At 38.8% G+C, this 20,431-nt stretch overlaps 2 protein-coding genes across 3 annotated transcripts; one reads left to right on the forward strand and one right to left on the reverse strand.

The window, feature by feature from the left end:
* The first annotated feature begins 1,537 nt into the window (after nucleotides 1-1,537).
* Nucleotides 1,538-14,710, forward strand: hif1aa (hypoxia inducible factor 1 subunit alpha a). 2 transcript variants are annotated; one of them, XM_023951296.2, is made up of 15 exons: nucleotides 1,538-1,882; nucleotides 9,380-9,570; nucleotides 9,840-9,991; nucleotides 10,135-10,219; nucleotides 10,568-10,677; nucleotides 11,127-11,329; nucleotides 11,502-11,608; nucleotides 11,781-11,928; nucleotides 12,059-12,348; nucleotides 12,437-12,642; nucleotides 12,734-12,856; nucleotides 12,968-13,215; nucleotides 13,291-13,390; nucleotides 13,471-13,558; nucleotides 13,632-14,710. In XM_023951296.2, the coding sequence occupies exons 1-15, from the start codon at nucleotides 1,851-1,853 to the stop codon at nucleotides 13,793-13,795; spliced, it is 2,247 nt and encodes a 748-aa protein (XP_023807064.1). In that variant the 5' UTR covers nucleotides 1,538-1,850; the 3' UTR covers nucleotides 13,796-14,710. The 2 variants fall into 2 exon arrangements, with proteins under 2 accessions (XP_023807064.1, XP_078796433.1); XM_078940307.1 differs by having other exon boundaries at nucleotides 12,734-12,855; nucleotides 12,961-13,215.
* Nucleotides 14,711-14,718: 8 nt separating this feature from the next.
* On the reverse strand, nucleotides 14,719-18,506 carry LOC101174474 (serine protease HTRA2, mitochondrial-like). Its single transcript, XM_004082277.5, has 8 exons — nucleotides 17,841-18,506; nucleotides 16,821-17,025; nucleotides 16,246-16,440; nucleotides 16,093-16,125; nucleotides 15,490-15,598; nucleotides 15,353-15,422; nucleotides 15,184-15,279; nucleotides 14,719-15,087 (listed from the first exon to the last, which is right to left on the reverse strand). The coding sequence occupies exons 1-8, from the start codon at nucleotides 18,275-18,277 to the stop codon at nucleotides 14,922-14,924; spliced, it is 1,311 nt and encodes a 436-aa protein (XP_004082325.2). The 5' UTR covers nucleotides 18,278-18,506; the 3' UTR covers nucleotides 14,719-14,921.
* Between the last annotated feature and the right edge of the window lie 1,925 nt (nucleotides 18,507-20,431).

Genomic DNA, 20,431 nt, shown 5'->3' on the forward strand with positions numbered 1-20,431 from the left:
TGCAATCATTCTTTTTTTCTTCTTCAACTGAGCCACTAAAAGCTTAATGGGTGTCTCTGCAGGACACGTTTGTCTCTGTGAAACAGAAACTCAGCCAGATGAGGACTTTAACCTAACATTACTGTTACTTTGTGTAATCCACATTTGCCTCGACTCGCACATTTTCTCATTGCAGACCAAGAGAGGATAAACAGGAAACCACAGAACGTCTCTACAATCGCTTTTAATCGAAACAGGAAAAAAAACATGAGTGACAGTATTTTCTTGTCTGCTACGTGGGGAAGCATTTGGAGATTTGGCAAAAAAAATGAGCCCCGCTAAGCTCTTGAGGTTAAAACGGCACAGACGGACCCTTCCTGTGAGTTTGAATGTGGAAGTCGCTGAGCTCTACGTGTGTTTATCACTTCAAGCCCGTGTTCTGTGGTGGACTAGAAGCTGATTCAAGACAAAAGAAAAAATTTTGCTTTCATTCATTTTTCAACAAAAAATGCATATAAATTTACATCAAAGTCTGCTGACCTGTTAAGACTTCCCTTATTAAGTCAATAAAGTTCATTGTGTCTATAAGATTAACTGACTTATTGGGTTATGTCAGGTATGTGTAAAAACACAAACCGTGTCTGATAAAAAATAACCCAAGAAGTCAGTTACCTTATTAAGGATTTTCCTCCTAAGTAATAACCTGCAACATAACCACGGTTTGTGTATACTGTATATATGTCATGTTTGGCAGCTGTCTGTAGGTTATATCTGAATCCACCCCATCTTTAATTACATCCAGAGCTTCCGGCAGCTTCCAGCAAAACCTTATTGAGTCCCCAATCTCACTCTGCTGTCCAGCATCTTTGACTGATAATCCCTTGAATCGGAGGAGATAATGAAAAAGACTCCACACAGAGACCCTCCAAGTAATTCCCCTATAGCAATCTTCAGGTTGATGCATTTCCAGTCCACAGGCCTATTGCTTTGTACTCTCAAGCTTGCTGTTTCTGCAGCAGCTCTAAATGAGTCAAGGAAAAGTTTTTTTTTCTCTGTCGAATGATACCTTTTATTTTCATTTTTACAGAATTGTGTCTTTGAATTTTAGGAGCAGATTACAACACAAATAGAAAACATACTTTATAGTAACTTTCCATTTATTTTTGTAAGGCAAATGTTAACTTTGCATTGTTTGTGTTGATCCATCCATGTGTCTGACAAGGAATAGTGACAGACTACTCAAAACAAAAGATGTTTCCACTATAAAAGCACATAAATAGCATAAATAAGGTAAATTAAAAAAAATTGCAAAAGGCCTTAAAAGGTAGAATTTGTATAAAAAACATAAGATGTAAACAATTACACATTTTTTGTATGTTTAGATACAATTTAAAAATCTTGTATCAATTATTCCCTGGAACATACATACCTTAACCTATTTGCCCTAAAATTGCATTACTTTTAATAAGTCACGCGCCATGCAGGCAGCAAAAATGTGTGCAATTTTAAGCAGCAGGTGATTTTAGCTTGCAGCGCGCGCCCCCGTTGGTGGAAAATAAGGACACGTGATTGCGCGTTCCCGGGAGGCAGCAGGAGGAGTCAACGATCCTTCGCGAGGCAACATTGTCTTAGCAAGAAGCGCGTCTCCTGCGTGGCACATTTTCCTTAACCCTACGGAAAGTATACCGAATAGCCCGATTTGAGCCAAAGAGAGTTTGATTTATCCAACAAAGGATATCTGCCTCGAACTCTTATGCAACCCACTTGAGAGGCAACGGATTAACATTGAGGGATTGTGGTTCATTTTCTGACGCGCCCGGATACAGCTTCACACCGATAGAGAGGCTAAACTCAAGTCCTTTCGTCCTGACATGGACACAGGATTTGTACCCGAAAAGAAAAGGTAACGTCACAGTTTGCTAACGCCGCTACTCGTCTGCTTTTCGTTTTAAACATTTCTAAACATGTTTTTCTTTTGTTAGAACTTTAATATTCACTTACGTTTACTACTCTCTACGGTCCAAAATTTCTAGCTTACTGCCAGTTTGGTGTGTTTGTTGGACTTCATACGAATGTCATCGCTGCTAGTAGTGTCGTTAGCAAAAATGCTAACATAGCTAGCTGTCGGAAATGGTGTTATATTGAAAGGTCGGCGTCAACCTGTCTATTTACACTAAATCTTTATATTGAAATAATTTAATGTGCTGGAATTTTTAAAATGTAGTTTATTTACGTCATTAAAACCGTTCTCTGCGTTTCCCTCCATCATCATGTGCTTTTTGTTCGGAAACTTCTTTAGATCCCAGCAGATGTGGTCGATTTTCTAAATCTTAATAATTAATAATACTTCGATTAATATTTGCAGTTTTTATACATCTAGTTACATTTGAGTAGATCAGTGGATTTATGTGGTTTAATAGTATTGACTGGTCAGTGAACACCTGCTGCTCACGTGTGACTTGTGGCCTGAAGTTCCTCCTTGTCTGCTTAAGTTTTAGTCGTTTTGAATTTGAGACTAAAGATTCATTTTAAAACTCTTGTTTTAGCCTTTTGTTTTGCTGAAAGTTGCTTTTTAAAAACCCATTTTAGAAAAAATTTGTTTCACCAAATGCCTTTGGTATTATATTATTATTGCTTTCCAAAAAATAATTAGATTTAGAGTAACACTCAACCATAATAATAATAGCAACAATAGTAATAATGATGTAAGATATAAAGGTTGTACAAGTGTCGTGCAACAGAGAAACTTTAAAGTTTCAGTTAATTTCGTTACTTTTAAGGTTAGGCAGCCATGTTTATTATTTGAAAGTTGTAGTTTTTTTACACAAAATTAACAATCATTCTATAATAAAATGTACAATTCAGTGAATAGAAATTATTGATAAAAACAACTCATTTGTAAACTGAACTACCAGTTTATCAAAGCTGATGCAATGAAGGGTAATCACATTTTACTAAATTGAATGATGTCTGGATTTTAATACATTGACAAAGTAGGATATTTATGATAAAATAATTGTGTTCTTTACTCTATTACAATTGATCTGACATTTTGGTTTAAAATATTAATCAAAATATTTGTTGACATTTTTTATAGACATAATACATATTAATTTTTAGATTTTACATATTATTTTATAACTTTTGTAATGTAAGTTTCTCATCTTAAAACAGCCATGTAACTTTGAACATTTAGTATACAGTATTTTGCATGAAGCAGAAATGTAATAAAGAAATGTATGTTCAACAGGAAAAAGTAAAAAGAAAAAGGTTTCCTCCCAGCAAGACATATTTTCTGACTTCCCCCCCCCCATAACTTTAATTCCCTGATGTACCACTTAATAACAAAAAATTTTTACCTACAAAAGCTCATAATGATTATGATTCAGCTGCTGGTGAAAAATATGAACATAGTGAATAGTAGTAAAAATTTGTGATGAAAAAACCCTTATAGTTCAGAAAGAAAACTTTATTTTTTTACACTGGTCAAGCACAAAGAGTGGCTAAAAGTTGAAAACTAAGTACATATCCTACTGCATCTGTCTGCCTAAACAGCTAAATGTGTGGTGGTTTTAGAGCTTTGTTTAGATCTAGATAATGGGGTCATCATTTAAACTGGAAATAAACACGTGTTCAGTCTTGGCCATTGTGGCAGTTTATTCTGATTTAGTTCTTTCAGACCTCCGTAAATTGTTTTGCTATAATTTCTGTCTCATCTCTTAATCACAGGGTCTTGACGTCAATGGGAGTGGCTAAAAGTGTGTAGGAATTCACTGAGTGGCGATGGGTGCTTCCTGTGAGGCATTCAAGGAGCAGACTAGTTAGAACTAGAAACAGATTACCTGGATTATATAGAAGGACATGTTTCTGTTTTTTGCCAAAAATATAACTTTATGGCTGTTTCCTGAATTGAATTAAATTAAAGTTGAAATTAGGATTTTTGTATAATTACCTACTGTGACTATGTTGGGGGTTTTAACCACTGGGAAGTGCAGACTTAGAGGTCAGAGATGGATGTTATGTCATAACAGAAATCTTAAGTGAGAGGAACTCTTGTGAGCTGTTTAACTTTTTGATCCCTCATAAATATGCCAAAAGGCTAACGAAGATTGTTTCTTTGTCTTTTGAGTTGTTTTTTTTGTTTTTTTTGGTGTTAAAGCTGCAAAGATCAACGGGTTATGGGCCCAGAAGCAACTAAAAAGAAATCTTAGAAAAAAAAATATGATTGATGATTTTATTATACATGAAAATTTGTGGCGATTATCATGCTAACGTCGGGATAAATTCACAAGAATGCTCCATCACTTATATTTGATGTTAATAAAAGCAAGTTTGAGCAATGTCAAAACTTGCTTTTTGACCCAATAGTGAAGCTAAAGAGCAGCAGGCGCTCAGAAAAATGCAGATGAGAGATGCAGCTGTTAATCAAAGAAAAGCACTGAGAAATCTGAGGAATTATTGCTGCAGAAAGGTATTTTTAGCCTGTACAACCTACATTGCTACACCAGACAAGGGATGTTAACAGTTATGAATTTTAAGAGCAAAAACCGCTAACACAAAGATTGCCTGAAAGTTTTTAAATGTTGGGAATGGTTGTTAAAGATGTTAAGAGCAAAGTTTCTTGAGTTTAAACTTTTTGAAGATGTACATTTTAATTATAGATCATAAGGATTGCGATCAGAGGTGTGCAAAGGCACACTATGCCAAGTCAACAGTCACTTTGTGGATGTGATATCATGCACTGTGCAAAAAGTTGCTGTCATTGTAGCAGTAACACTTCCACAATGTCACTACTTGCTGACATGATGGATGGATGGATAGAAAGAAATTAGGAAATCTGCGATGGAACTGGAACTTTGCTTTAAAAGTCAATATACATGTGATTTATTCAGATGGAACGGTGCCAACTTCTTGAAAGTCATCTACTTGCATTCCCATGGAAGTGGCCACAGTAATACAACACACATGCTTTAAAAGTGCTTTATCATGCTTTTCTTAAGCCTTTCAGAGTAAGCCAGCCTTGTGTCTGCAGCGTGTCTGCATTTGCCCACGAAAACAAAGAACATCTAAACTTTGGCAAAGATGGATGTGCATATCAAATTAAAGTGTTTTTGCTGATCACCACTAGTTCTGTTCAGAAAGTGTGTGCGTTTGTGTTAGCCTGGGGGCGATGCTGGCAGCATAGACTCTTTCTGGAAGGGACAGTTCCCCACTTTGTGATGTCATAGTGTGGTTTTCGTGGGTTAGAAAGGGCTGGTGCTCAGAGCACAGGTTTTTAGAGGAATACTCAGAGGTGGGCGAACGGATCCAAATACCACTTTGGGTTGTTTTGTGAGAAATTATTATTATAATACACGTAAAAGCTCCAAAAGGTGGTGGTGTTTTTTTTTTTTTTCATGATGTAGGCCCTTTAATAGGTTAACATGGAAAACCTCTGACCAAATGCTGACAGATAAAAGGTCAGACTTACCAAAATGATCAAATTTGTCTAAAATGTAAAATAAATCTTCAAAACACTATATGGCATCCCTCACACATTAAAAATGGGATTAGTGGATCATTGCCACGTTATGTAAGGTTTGTTTTTTACAACTGTGAGGTGCAGGTGTGGAGGTCAGGGACACAAGTTACGTCATACCATTTAGTGAAAGTAACAGTTTGTTACTGCTTGAGAAGAATATATTTTTTGTTCTTAATAAATATGCCAAGAAGATTATTGATTTTGTCACCTTTTTGTCTCCGTTCTTCCCTATGAAGCTGCATTTTATTTACATTATTATATTTTTGCTTGAATTTAAAAGATAATTTTAAAACTACAAATGTTTAAAAAGGTCATTGTTGGAAGCTGAAATGGTTACATGACAAACTAACAGTAAATGTGCAAGAAATTATATTGGATCGATACATTTTTGTTTTTAATGAAGATTTATTTAAATAGATCTTTTAAAATCCAGTTTTACCCAGAATCACATTCATGTTGGTGTGTTATTTCGTCCAAGGCAGAAAGATTTTCCAGACAGATTAAAGCAATATTCTTTTGTATTTTGGCAAACACTAATTTTTAACTAGATAGATTTCGCTTTATCACATATCCTGGAAATCAAACCATCCATTGCTATGAATTTTCATAAATTGAGTAAAAATACAGATGCACGTATGAAAGCTAAATTGGCTAATTCAATTCAAGCTTGTGTGTTAAATCGATAAAAGGGCCTCTTTAGTTGATCTCCACATGAAGTTAACACCATATCCAACTTTTTGATAAGCCTTTTTTATAAGCAAAAAGAAAATTTCTGCTTCCAGCAGAGCTACATTTATCTGTAAGGGAAGTGTATTTACGTCCCTGTTTGTGACCGTTACTGTTTCTTTAATTTAGATTACATAATAGCACCATATTCATTCAACTGGGCTAACAGATGTATAGAGCATTTCCCTTGTGAAGTAGGTCAGCGCCTGGTCACAAAATACACAAACAACTGCTTGATATAACTCAGGAGGTTTTTGAAGAGGGACTATTCTTTTTTTTTATTCTTATTTTTTATTTTCCTCTTATCATATCGATATGTCGTCTGTTGAAAATTATGAATTTCCTACACTGCCAAATTGCTTTTGTAACTGCAAACTTTACTTATTTGAAGAACTTATGACTTTTTGTTTTTTGCTTTTTGTACTGGTAGCACTAATTACATTTTTATTTTCATTTCCAGTTTAAGAAGTAAAAAAAAAATTTGTTTAAAAATTTTCTGAAAGTTTAGTCTGTAAAAACACAACAGCAACACGATAAATCGGTCCTTTATCATGATTTTGGACATTTGTGATGTATTTACTTATCAAATTGTTTTGTCTGTATTGAGTTAATTTCATCTTTTTCATTTGAGTAAAAGTATGTCTGAAATACAGGACAAAGATGTAAGTTAGCTTCTCCATCCTTTCAAGCATTTGTTGTATTGTTTATTTTTTTATAAAGCAGCTAAACACATTTGTTTTACAGTTTTTCTTTTTTATTATTGGATGAAATGAACTGGGGAAAAATCAATAAAATATAAACCACCTGCTGTTTCATGTTCATGTGCTTTGATATTTGCTCAATTCAAATAGTCTTCATGCTGATGTGTAGAATGTAGAGCTTGTTTAACAGCCTCTATTACAGTGTGCCATTGTATCCCGGGGAATTATATTGGATTATTCCCAGCTGAATCCCAGCATCGGTTTTTCAATACTTCAGCAGGAAGGTTGTGCCTTCCATAGAGATGACGGTCTGGTTTAGACTTGAAACCTTTGTTACCCTAGAGGACTAATTATGTTTGGATATTCAATTTGCACATCACACATTCTACATGCAACGTTCATGTGCAAAACAGAAAACACGGCGTCATTCTGTCCTGACAGCTAATTGGATTAGCCACAGGTGAGGGCGCCTCAAATTACTGCTGGTTTTATCTGTAGTGGGAGTGCGTGTTAGATCAATTTTAATTCGATGAACGTTTCATAGCCAGGTGCTTTTAAGCTGTTGACTGTTTGTGGTGCAGCTCCTGTGGCATCTAAATGCATTTTGGGTAATGAGGTAAAGCTTGAGAGAAGACCTGAGGATGGATTCATCTTTTATTTACTTATTTATTTTTGAAGTCTCTTTTTATCCTCCCTAGAACAGATTTGTGTATCATTACCCCCTTTACTGCAAAAAATGTATTGTAGAATTAAAGGTAAGCTTTATTAAAGTTCCCCCCCCCCCCCCCCCCCCCCCCCGAAATATTAAAAAAACTTAAGCTAATATTCTCAGAAATAGGATTGACCTTTCAGCTTTATATTATATAAATTCCCACATTATTAACTCTCTTTAAGTGGACTCTCTTCAAATTTATATCAATTTGTTGACATAGCAGTACTGAACACGATTGCTTATGACTTTCCCAAAGCTTTCTAGGATTTGCTGGAATATTTGACCCTCCTTTTGCAAACAGGCCACACTAACACACTCAGACTGGAGGTGTTCTCTAATCAAAGCCATTGTAACAATCCAGCTGTATTTATTGTCCGTGTAAAGATTTCAAAGTGCACACAGATACCTCGCCAAAGACTAACCTAGGTGTAATAATTGTTTGTAATTGAGTATACCTTTAAAGCCATTGTTTTACCAAGCTCTGATTCCAAAACCACCGGTAGTAGTTTTTAAACAATAATCGGTCTTGATTTTTCAGCATCTTAAGTTGCATTCTTTTTTAATAAAAATTGTTGCTGACCCAAAAAGAAAAATACCATTGTAAACACTTACAATATAAATAACAATTTCTAAAGACCATTTATCATTTTTGATCCATTTCAAAAGTGTTCCTAGTGGTCTTTTAATAATGATTATGTTGTTTTTAGGCACAAAAAAAGAGACTGTCGTTTTCTACAACAGTTTCTGCAGACTGACAAGAGTGACTCTCCTCATAAGTTGTGGCCTGTAACCGTGGCATGAAACAAGCCCCCACCCCCCCCCATCTGTTTACATGCTCTCCAGCTAGCTTACAGCCACTCACAACCCCAAGCTAACCATATCAGTGTAGCGAAAATGATGAGGAATATCTTTCTATCTATATCTAGCTATCTAGCCGTACAGTTTTCAGCCAGATGCCGTCTCCAACCAGGAAAACAAAGACATACAGAGATCTATTTGTCTATAAGTGGATGCATCAAAATGGAGTGGAGCGGCACCGTGTTGTGCTGCTGTGAAAAAGAAAACAGAATCAACTTATTTGTGATTTTTTTTTTTTTTTTTTTTTTTTTTTTTTTTTTTTTTAAGTGATATTTGATGTTACAATTAAGTTTTTTTTTTCTTTTTTGGTTTATTTATTTATTTATTTATTTATTTTTTGCAAACAGTGGTCCTTGAGGGGCGGCTCCTCAAATGTTTTGGAAGTGGTGTAGTCGATGATAATCGGTATTTGTAAGGTAAACATACAATCAAAAAGGATCTTCAGGATTCCTGTTTAGTTCGATAGTTTAAATGTTGGCTTCTTTATGCTCTTTGAGAATCAGATTTAGTGTGTTAATCTTTAGATTTTGCTTGTACAATGTAGACAGCCCATTAATCTGTTCTTGGTTCATTGCATGAACAAATTCAGATTGGATCAAAAGCAAATAAAAGTCTGATGGAGCTGCTGGCCCAAGTTAACCTAAATCATGAAAATGTACCTTAATCTGTCTTGTGTCTCCATCTGAAGCTTAATAAACCAAGCTTTAAAATACATATCATTTTTGATTAAATTGCAAAATACCAGAAAGTACAGTCAGTTACCTAGAAGTCTAAAGCTTTGGCTGACTGAATAAAGGCTGGTCAGATGTCTGTCTTAGTGTGAAGTTCATCAAAGCTGGTGATTGGCATTGCTGTTGCTGATTGACCGCCTCTTCCCTGCAGAGTGAGTTCAGAGCGGAGGAAGGAGAAATCCAGGGATGCAGCGAGGAGCCGGCGTGGGAAGGAGTCGGAGGTGTTTTATGAGCTGGCCAAGCTGCTGCCGCTCCCTCACAACGTCAGCTCCAGCCTGGACAAAGCGTCAGTCATGAGACTGACCATAAGTTACCTGCGTATGAGAAAACTACTCGGCACCGGTTAGTATGTTTAATTTATGTTGTCGGGAAAGCAGAGCAAACTGAAAACAATTGTTTTGGTAAATCAAGAAAAGTATGATAACATTTAAACACGTGGAGTTTGAAAAAATGGGTAACTGTAAACCAGTTGTTTGCTCTAAACATACTGAGTCACACAACCTTACAGGCTGCTTTTGTTTGCTTAGTGTCCCAAAAAAGTTGACATTTCTTCTTGTTTATTAACACTGCCTCACTCTAATCTCTTTCCCAACTTCATGTTATTTTACCAGATGAGCCTAAACAAGAAGAGGAAACAGAGCTTGATATGAAATTCAACAGTTCCTACATGAAGGCTCTGGACGGTTTTCTCATGGTGCTGTCTGAAGACGGAGATATGATTTATCTCTCAGAGAATGTCAACAAATGCCTTGGGCTGGCACAGGTTAGTCCCGTAATATCAGAAACAGGACAGTAGAAAATTTCAAGAAGCAAACAGGAAGTTTGGAAGTAAGGCTAGACTTCCTACGAGAAAGAGGAACGCATGGAGATGCTCCACAGTTGTTCACGGCTGACATCTTTTTGCAGTTTGACCTGACCGGGCACAATGTGTTTGACTACACACATCCCTGTGACCAGGAGGAGCTTAGGGAGATGTTGGTGTACAGAACAGGTGAGCTGCAGCAACTTCAGAGGAAAACCAACTCCTGCATCCCAGATGTAACGTTGATAAGAAGAGTTTTCTCACATCGTGATGAGCAAACATGTTTTACCTTTGATTTGCTGCTGGGTGTTGATGTTAATTACATTTAGCTAAGAAAATGATTTTTACTAAAATGAGCTTTTTGGAGCAGATTTGCTGCCTCCAGCCCAACCCCCCCCTCCCCCCCCCCTCATTTTTAATCAGTCTTCACCCCAGTGAAAGTATGTATGTAGCTCAGTGCCTCCTCTTTGTAGCTGCTTGAAATGTAACTCTGGTTTACTTCTGTCAACTCAAGCTCAACATTTCTTGTGTGTTTAGGCTCCAAGAAAGCAAAAGAACCAAATCCAGAGCGCAGCTTCTTCCTCCGAATGAAGTGTACACTCACCAGCAGAGGGCGCACCGTCAATGTCAAGTCAGCTACATGGAAGGTTGGGGTCATTTTCAAGTCATAACAATATTTTAGGTCAGAACGTCAATGTCAGTTTCAATAGTGATAGACATGTGGTCAAGTTTATCAGGTTTTTTTCATGTTTAGTTTTTATTGAGTGTGAGGTTTTATTTGTTTAACCTTCTAGAAGCTGCATGACTGGTTAATGTGAGGCCTGTTCTGTATCAGTGCGACTGTAATAAGATAATAATGAAGTTACACAATAATCATAATGAGATTGCATTCATTGCCTTTTGAACACACTTCAGTTGGCAGGATCACAAAGCAGATAAACGACACATTTGGTATTGATATATTGTAAATTTAAGAAGGGGATTTTTTTTTTCTTTTTCTTTTAGAATATAGATAGGTGAAATGTTTGTATCCAAAATAAAGGAAAGCATTTTGTTGTCCTATACTGAATGTGTTTTTACTGTTTTGTGCCTGCAGGTGCTTCATTGCTCAGGTCGCGTGCACGTTAACAGCGTTGAAGCTGAGCAGAACAGTAACGGACAAAAAGAGCCTCCTGTTCCGTACCTGGTTCTGATCTGTGACCCAATCCCCCACCCCTCCAACATCGAGGTCCCTTTGGACACCAAGACCTTCCTCAGCCGCCACACAATGGACATGAAGTTCACTTACTGTGATGAGAGGTGGGTTTTTTTTTGTTGTTTTGTCTCCTCCTCCTCCTTTTAATACAGTAAGAGCAAAAGGTTAAGAGTGTGAACTCATTTAAAACATTTGTAACCACACAGAGCCCCCTACTGTTCAGTACTGGTACTGAAAGTCTAGACCTAAAGAAAATCTTTGTTTTGTTTAATCCAGGATCACTGAGCTCATGGGTTATGACCCAGAGGACCTTATGAATCGCTCTGTGTATGAGTACTACCACGCTCTGGACTCAGACCATCTCACTAAGACTCACCAAAACTGTAAGTAAAACAGTTTTGTTTTAAAAAAATTAAAACCAAAATTTAAACTTTAGCTTCTGTTTTAATAATATTTGAAATATATATATATATATATATATATATATATATATATATATATATATATATATATATATATGTGTTTTTAAATCAGTTAATTTTTTTATGCTTGTAGTGTTTGCTAAGGGCCAGGTCTGCACGGGTAGATACCGGATGTTGGCCAAGAGTGGAGGCTTTGTGTGGGTCGAAACACAAGCCACCGTTATCTACAACACCAAGAACTCTCAGCCGCAGTGTGTTGTTTGTGTCAACTTTGTGCTCAGGTACTGTGAAGTCTCTGCAGATTGGACAGTTGCGTCTTTAGAGAAGACATAATCATCAAAGCATTCGCAGAAGATTTTTCTTTGCTGCAGATGTAACTTTCCTGTCTTATGCTTTTTTTTTTTTGAACAGTGGAATCCAAGAAGAGAAACTGATCATGTCTCTGGAGCAGATTGAGGATGTGAAATCGGTGAAAGAGGAGCCGCAGGAGGCAGGCGAGGTTGGAGCTGAGAGCGACAAGACTGCATCAACGACGGCAGAAACTGGACCGGAGCAAGAACTGATAAAGCCCTTTAAGAAGATGATGGAGTCAGAACCGTTTGACACACTGTATGACCAGCTGAAGGAGGAGCCTGAGGCCCTCACCCTGCTCGCTCCAGCAGCTGGAGACACAATCATCTCCCTGGATTTCAGCCAGCCTGGTGTGTAGATCTATAACCGCATTCAGAAATGTTCATTATTAGCATCAGTGAACCCATTCTCACTCTGGTTCCGATTTTCCTGGTGAAGAACCAGAACCAGAGATCCACTTGCTGAAGGACACTCCTCTCTACAATGATGTGATGCTGCTCTCCACGAGTGACAAGCTGGCTCTTCCTCTGTCCCCTCTGCCGCCCAGCGAGGTTCTCGGTCTGTCCAACACACCTGATGAGGCCAAACCTGAGAGTCCCAGCGAAGCCCCACCCAACACATTGATCCCGGACAGTCCGGCGCAGGTGGGTCGGCTTGAAAAGCATATTTATTAAAAGTATTGACTATTTTGTTTTTTGAAGAGGGGACAATGGAAAGGGTTTTTTTTTATTGTAGACCGCCAGTCCGATAGACTTTTGCTTCCCCATGGATTCAGAAGTGAACTCTGAATTCAAACTGGATTTGGTGGAGAAGATGTTTGCCATCGACACCGAATCCAAAACCCCATTCACCACACAGGTAATCATCAGCTTTTACTGTATTTGTAGCGTCTTTATTTAGTTATCATCAAACCAAAACTGTCAAGAACTCTCATTGATTGAACTGCTTTGATCCCTAATGTTGACGGAGGACTTGGATCTGGAAATGTTGGCTCCCTACATCTCCATGGACGATGATTTCCAGCTGCCCTGTGTCGCCGTGGAGGAGCCACAGTCTTCTGGAGCAGCCAAACCCCTGAAGCCTTCTCCGGTTGGTGTTACACAAGACGCCCTCAGCTATCCCAGCTCCCATTTCAGCCCACTTAGCGGTTGCACGGCCTCTCCAGGGCCTCCTGACACTGCCAGCACCGCGTCTCTGCCCACCGAGACACTGGACAGGTGACGTCTCCAAACGTGAACAACTTCCGTCACATTTTAGAACAGCTGGTTAAATGGAATGTTTCTCTGCTGCAGAGCTGGAAACCTGCAGAAAGATGTCCACCTCTGCAGTCTAGCAGCTCCAAACACGCAGCGTAAAAGAAAGCTGAGTGATCTAATGGAGATCATCGAACAGGTAAGTCCACCTTAAATAGTTGATGTAACTTCACTTCCACAGATTTCAGGTAAACCATTTTTATTTGATGTTCCTCTCAGGGACCTTTGCCCAAGGAGTCAGAGAAAGGCAAAAAACTAAAAGCATCAGAGCTGGGAACAACCAGGACTGTCCTTTTGGTATCATCAGGTAAGAAAAATAAAAAAGACTGGGTCGGTTTCATTGTAACATGTCAGCTGAAGTTGATGTCTCTCTGACGTAGATTTGGCAAGTCGGCTGCTTGGCACCACTTCCGAGAGCTCCAGTTCTCCCTTCACTCTGCCGCAGCTCACTCGCTATGACTGCGAGGTCAACGCCCCTTTACAAGGTCGCCAGTGCCTCCTGCAGGGGGAGGAGCTTCTGCGGGCTTTGGACCACGTCATCTGAGCCGGTCTCTCCCTGCTGGACTGACTGGACACTACAACGAGTCCCTGACATTTTCATCCCCCCTCCTTCCTTCCCGCCCTCCACCCCACACTTCCTTATTTATGTATCCGTACGAGTTCGACTATTTAGTCCGGCTGCTGTTCGTGCACATCGTGTGATATTTGCAGCATTCCACCAAGACAAACACCACAGCAGCAGTGTGGGTTTTTATTTTTTGGGTTCGTGGGATTGTCGTAGTTCTTGGTTCATTTGTTTCTCCCTCTTCCTAGGGGGGGAGGGGTCTCTCAGCACACAGCGCCTTGACAGGTGACCCGTCTGCAACGGGTCACCATAGAACCTGGCGCTACTGCCAGCAGTGTATTGTAAGCTTCAGTCGCACAATTTCTATTTTCTTAAAGAAAAAAATGACTACCAGCAATATATATTAAGCCTTTTTAACGTAGTTTTAATGGGATATAAACAGTTCTATTTTTTTCTTCCCATACTTGTATGTTGTAGTACTCGTACCTAGAAAGATATGGCTTAAACCTGAAGTGGGTTGAATGTTTCCATTTAATGGCTGTCTTTGATCTAAACACAATTGTGTAGCAGTCTAGTACAAGTCACTTTATTTGTTGTTACTGTACATATACCAGGGAAATGTGTTCAGTGTGGCTTCACAGCTTGGTGTGAAGTTTTATCTCATGCAGGATTTACTTTTTTTTTTTTTTTTTTAAACATGAATTGGATTCATGGTTTTAGTCATTTGTGTGACGTTCTCAAAGCGGTCAGTTCTAATCCCATTTTGCTCATGTACATCCTAACACTTTCTTGCTCACTTAATGGTAGTCCATTTAATACCATTTCTTCTTGCCGTAGTTTTGAGTCACTCATGCTACTTTTGCTGTTTAACAATAAATGGCTTTAAAAGAAAAATAGGAGCGTTTGCAGTTGACCTTTTTATTTAACAAACAGTGCATTATGGGTCGGGGAAGACAAACATTTCAAATTAGATGTTTCATTTCTCAGAGTTATTAAAATGGCATCTGTGCTACTCAAAGGGAAACTTAAACGAAGAGTCTGTGTTCACATTTCCTCAGTGTGCCAGCAGGGAAGGCAGACATGACGCCTGTCCGTCTCCATCCTGTTACTCGATGAATTCAGGAGTCACTTGCAGTCGCAGCAGCTCCTTCCCTCTCTGCACCAGCATGGTGATCCTGTCGCTGCTGCGGACCGCCTTGTAGATCTCCTCTGAGGTGTTGACTTTAACGCCGTTGATCTCCACTACGATGTCTCCTGCTAGCATGCCGGCTCTGAAACGCACAAAGCAGCCCGAGGGAGAAATGAGTGGCACTTGAATGCATCACCTGCAATCTGGGTCATACTCGACTTCCCTTACAGCGCTTTACCTGCTAGCAGGCGAGCCAATGATGACTCTGTGGATCAGGATGCCATGCGTCACGTTGGGGAACATGGGGTCTCTCAGCTGCAGCTCAGTGATGATGCTACGGAGGGATTCAGACCAATATGGATTTAGATGCTCTGGTGATTTAAATATGCCGAAATCGCTGTGGTTACCTTGGAGTCAGCGTCAGCATCATAACTCCAATGTATCGAGCCTTAGTTCTAGATTCGCCAACTGAAGACTCTTAAAGAAAAAAACATAATCAGGTGTAGAGTCTGTACAGAAAACAGGAGGTCTTTTTATTTCTTACTGGTTTTCTTTGCTGCTTGATCAAGGAAGATTTTCAGCCGGTCAGATGGAATAGCAAATGAAATCCCAGCAGTGACCTTCATTGTGTTGATACCAATAACTTCCCCATCCTAAGAACAAGTGAGATATCAGTTACAACATGCAATCACGGGGCTGCATCTTATTTTTGTTTTTTAATTTAATCAACACCAAAACTATTGACTTAGTAATAAGACCAGGAGGAAGGAAGAGAAGAGCCTTGTGCCTTTCAGCTTAAAGCTGGCTTTAGGCAGAAACTGCAGCCGGGTCGGCTAACAGAGTCACTGCCAGATGGCTTCTTAAGTAGCTCAATCCCATTCATTTCAATAGAAAACTTTACAACAAAGAGAAAACTATTCCAAAACCTCATTCATGTTTAATACCTATGGCAAATATTAACATTAAGTCTCATTTTAATTTGAAAATGACCACATTAAAATGAATTAAATATAGATATTATTTAATGCTTGCATATGGTGCTCAATGTGTTGTTGTATTTGAGCTGAAAATCCGATCGAATTCAGTTTGAGGAAAACAAAACATTTGAATGCTTTTACTTCAATATTAAGCAAGAGCTGTGACTCACCAGATTAATCAGTGGACCTCCGGAATTTCCAAACTGCAAAAGAAGTTAGTCACAGGTGATGAGAAGTAATCCAACACCTGAGTAACAACAACTCCATTCACCCTTGATTTAAGGGAATGTCATTAGTCACGGAGTCACCGGCAGAGAACTCACATCGATGGTGGCGTCTGTCTGGATGTACTCCATGTTGGGGTTGGACAGGCCCAGCTCCTTGCTGTCCCTTTGCGCCGAGCTAACGATCCCGGATGTGATCGTGTTCCGGAGAGCGAACGGGCTTCCCATGGCGACCACAAACTCCCCCTGTCGAATATCTGACGACTGGCCCAGTTTCAGAGTGGGTAGTGGGTTCTGCACGTCCCAAAAGAAAAAGAAAAAAGCTCTTTCAATATAAGAAAAAAGGTGTTTCTTTTAGTCTCATTTTGTCCTTATGTTTGTGTTAGATTGCAGACACGTTGGTCTGTGGTTTTTCCCAACGATTCTGCAATCCTTTTGAGTAAAGTAAACAAATCACAGCTTTCTTATTCTGATGTAGAAAACCTGGAAATTACGATCTTCGCTGAACAGGAACCAAAACTAAAAGTCAACCGATGACTCAAACCAGCTCGTTTGACTCACTTTAGCAGAGATTCCTGTCAACAGTCAACAACTATGAACTCCAACTACACTAAGAAAAGATCAAACCAAAATATATTTTGTTTAAGCAGAAAGGATTTTTGGCTGCCGCTAACCTTTGTAGTGATTTTGATGGTTGCGATGTCGGCCACAGGATCCACGTCCTGCACGCTGGCGTGGTACATGTCCCCATTGGTGAGCTTCACACGAACGCCTCTCTTGTTGGCCACAACGTGTGCATTGGTGACGATGAGACCATCACTGCTGATGATAAAACCAGAGCCGTTCGACACCGGGACTTCCCTCCCTGAAAAAGGGTGTCTGTAAAAAAAAAAAAGTGCATTTTAAACGAACTAAACAGAAACAGATTTTTTTTTTCCCCAAATAAAGAAGTTCTGAAGCAGCTTGTTTTGCAACTTTCATATATGAAAGAAGTTAGGCTCAAAAACCAAAATACCAAGATTCTGAGACATGTTTTAATCATTAAATCTTAAAAGGTTTTCTTTAGGGGTATAAACTGAACAAAAAACAAAACTATGGAATTTTATATGAATCTGAGACAGAAAAGCAAAGTGAATTTATAGCATTTTTAAGTCAAATTTGATTTGACCCAGTCTGGCAAAAAATAAACATTATGTTGACCAAAACATTTCCAAAATGTGTCTTCAAAGAGGTCTGGATAATAGATTCATTTATAGATCACTACAAGTTTAGCTTTTACATTCAAATCTAGTACCTACTTCCAAATAAAATAATAACGGGAAGAAAAACGTTTTTATCTTGTTTTTTCGTGTAATTGTACTGTTGCAATGACAATAAAGGGTATGTATTCATTCAGATCTGACTTTTAACACAAAGGTTGCATAACTGTTCACTGATGTGTATCACAACCAGCCATTGCAATGTTGTTAAACCAACTTTAACAAAGACACAACATGTGGAAAAACAGAAAATCACTCAACCAGCAGATGTCAAGATAAGCTGACAGGGTTCAAATGAAACATTTGTTTTCTTTTTTTTTTTTTTCTTTTTTTTTTGTGGACGTTTGGCATTTTTTCTCATTAATTTACAACAAAAAACTATTTCTTTCAAACATTTCAGCCAGAACAGATGGGACTATTTTTTTGGCGACTCACCTGCCCAAGATCTCAATGTACACAACAGCTGGAGTGGACTTCTCCACCACATCTGCAATAAAGTTGTACTTAAAGCGGGGGCTGTCTGGTTTAAAGGGGGAGGCACAGTGAGCCGAGGGTAGAAGGAGCTCTAGAAACCTCCTGGACTTAGAGTCTCCTCTGACCCCTTTGTCCTTTTGGCTGTCCAGAAAAGCCGCACCACAGAGCCCCAAACCCAGCGACGTCCACAGGACAGAGCCGCCGCTCTGGCCACTGTCTCCTTCCGCCTCGGCTCTGTCGTAAAGACTCTTCCTCCCCGTGGGTTCTCCGTGGCCGCAGGTCACAGCAGAAGACGCCCGAGAAAACGTGTTCTTGGGCAAAGCGTTGAGTCTCTGACAGCGGGCTTGTGTCACCAAAGCGGACACAAAACACTTACGGACAGCAGCACTTACTGCCATGTTGCATCACTCACCACTTTACTGACACCAAACGCGACGTTAAATTCCAAGATATACCAAATGAGAAAAAGACTGTTCTGTAAAAATAGCAACACTAATAGAATATGTCCGGAATAAATACAAATTATTCAAGATACTTTCTTAAAAGTTGAACTTCTCGATTCAGTGGTTTGGGTGGGTGACAGCCTCCCAGGGATCGTTTCTTCGTCCACGACTCTACTTTGCTCGTTTAGATGCAAGTTTGCTTACTGCTGCCCCCTAAAGGACTAAGGAAAAAGTGCTTCCTCAACTACAACTTCCTCAACTACACAATGAAGTAGCAACAAATCCAGAAAATCAGAAAGAAAATCCAGAATATAAAAATAAAAACTTTCTTTGGATTAAATAAAAAAAACAGTATTAAATACAATATGTTTTTGTGTAGTCTTAACCTTTTTGTTTACTTCCTTTGGGAGCTTAATTGAGCGGTCATAGGCCATAACAACTACATAGACTGTCTATTTTGCTGACAGGCCAATTTTCTTTAGCCTTTTCCTGGGTTTTTTTACTATATTTTCTCTGACTAAACAGTTCTTCGTGAAATTAGGAGTGTTTGAACATTTTTTATCCATTGGATGTGTGAAACGCATATGGATTTTCTGTTGTTTCACTTGCATTCAAATGGATCCATGTACGTCTTTATATTCCTATTCTGAGCTGGCATCTCGCTGAGAACTGTACAGCTGTATATCTCCAACATCGCTTGCCATTTTTGTTGCACTGCAAATGCTAGGCTGGGGATGAGGGGCTGTAAACCAGCGGCATAGAGTGTGATGGGAAATCAGCAGAGGGCTACTTCTGTGCCAACAGTCCCGCCCACAAATCAGAAGCAAATTGCTGATAAACTACTGCTGCTCTGCAAAAAAACATGTCTTTAAAAAACAACACATCTGAATCTGAATGAATACATACCCTTTATTGTCATTGCAACAGTACAATTTTTTGGGAGGCTAAAACTGTATAATCATTATGAAAAGACCACTGGGAACGATTTTACAATAGATAAGTATGTAGTTGGAGTTGGACTTTTAGCCTTGTGACACAAAAAGACTAGCTATTTTCCCCAACACCCAAAGACTAAAAAGTATGTTGACATAGTAGTCCAAGCCACAATCTCTGTCTCTGTGTATGTTTGCATCTGTGTCCGCTGTTGGCACACATCCAGTCAAATTAGGTCCACGTTGGTGTGATCCAACACATCTAACCAGTCAAATTGCAGGACAGCCAAAGAAGACACTTTGTCAATCAAAGTGCCAGTTTCTGTTTTCCGGCGTCATTAGTTCCAGTATAAAACTTGTCAACTCAATAAAAGCTTGCAGTTTGGGCTGCACCATGGCGCAGTGGTCAGCGCTCTCACCTCACAATGAGGTCAATCTGGTTTGATTTCTGGCTTTTAAATTATGATTAGCTTTAATGTACAGAGCTTTGTTCATTTTTCAAATTGTGTTCAAGTGCTTTATTAATAAAGATGATGATGAAGGGTCTTCTCTGGGCACTCCAGCTTCCTCCCACAATCCAAAGACTTCCTCTTTAGTGGTTACTCTAGAGTCCAAAGGTGTGCATGTGTGAGTATGTGTGGGAGTAATCGTGTGACCTGTCCAATGGTAGCAGGGACAGGCATTACATATTGGGTAGTTAGTCTAGTCAATGGTTGTAATAAACATGTTACTAAAAATGAAATGAGTAAAAAATGCAAAAAATAAATTGTAAAAAATCTTAGTCAATAGTAAAGTCTACTACGTAGGTACAGAACATTTTTAACATATTACTGTAAAACATTACTTTTGTGAAAATTTCTACCACAACTACAAATGAAATATTATTAGTGTGCATGATTTTATCTAAAATGGGGTTCACACAGATTTATGGAATACCTCGGTTTGTAGAAAGATTTATAATTACCTAAATAAAAATGCAGAAAATTATATATTATTTTTATTAATAATTTAAAATAATCGAATGGTACATTAAATGCCAATTTCGCTTTTAATAAAAAAACAGCACATGTAGTTTGAAGTTTTTTGGTAATACTGTAGTTAGTAGATTGTCCTTTAATTTGGTTTGGGACCTGCATCCCCCCCTCCACACCTTTAGGGGGCAGTAATGACCCAATGT

Source organism: Oryzias latipes, chromosome 22 (assembly GCF_053564925.1).
Source record: "Oryzias latipes strain Hd-rR chromosome 22, Olatipes_Hd-rR_3.1".
Taxonomy (NCBI): domain Eukaryota; kingdom Metazoa; phylum Chordata; class Actinopteri; order Beloniformes; family Adrianichthyidae; genus Oryzias; species Oryzias latipes.

Excerpts from the sequence above, each read along its gene's own strand:
- hif1aa (XM_078940307.1), top strand. The coding sequence starts at position 1,851 with ATGGACACAGGATTTGTACCCGAAAAGAAAAG. Across the intron at positions 9,992-10,134 it reads AATGCCTTGGGCTGGCACAG|TTTGACCTGACCGGGCACAA; the intron begins GTTAGTCCCGTA and ends ATCTTTTTGCAG. Across the intron at positions 11,929-12,058 it reads TGTGTCAACTTTGTGCTCAG|TGGAATCCAAGAAGAGAAAC; the intron begins GTACTGTGAAGT and ends TTTTTTGAACAG.
- LOC101174474 (XM_004082277.5), bottom strand. The coding sequence starts at position 18,277 with ATGGCAGTAAGTGCTGCTGTCCGTAAGTGTTTTGTGTCCGCTTTGGTG. Across the intron at positions 16,126-16,245 it reads AGACAGACGCCACCATCGAT|TTTGGAAATTCCGGAGGTCC; the intron begins GTGAGTTCTCTG and ends CTTCTTTTGCAG. Across the intron at positions 15,423-15,489 it reads TCAAGCAGCAAAGAAAACCA|AGTCTTCAGTTGGCGAATCT; the intron begins GTAAGAAATAAA and ends TTTTTCTTTAAG.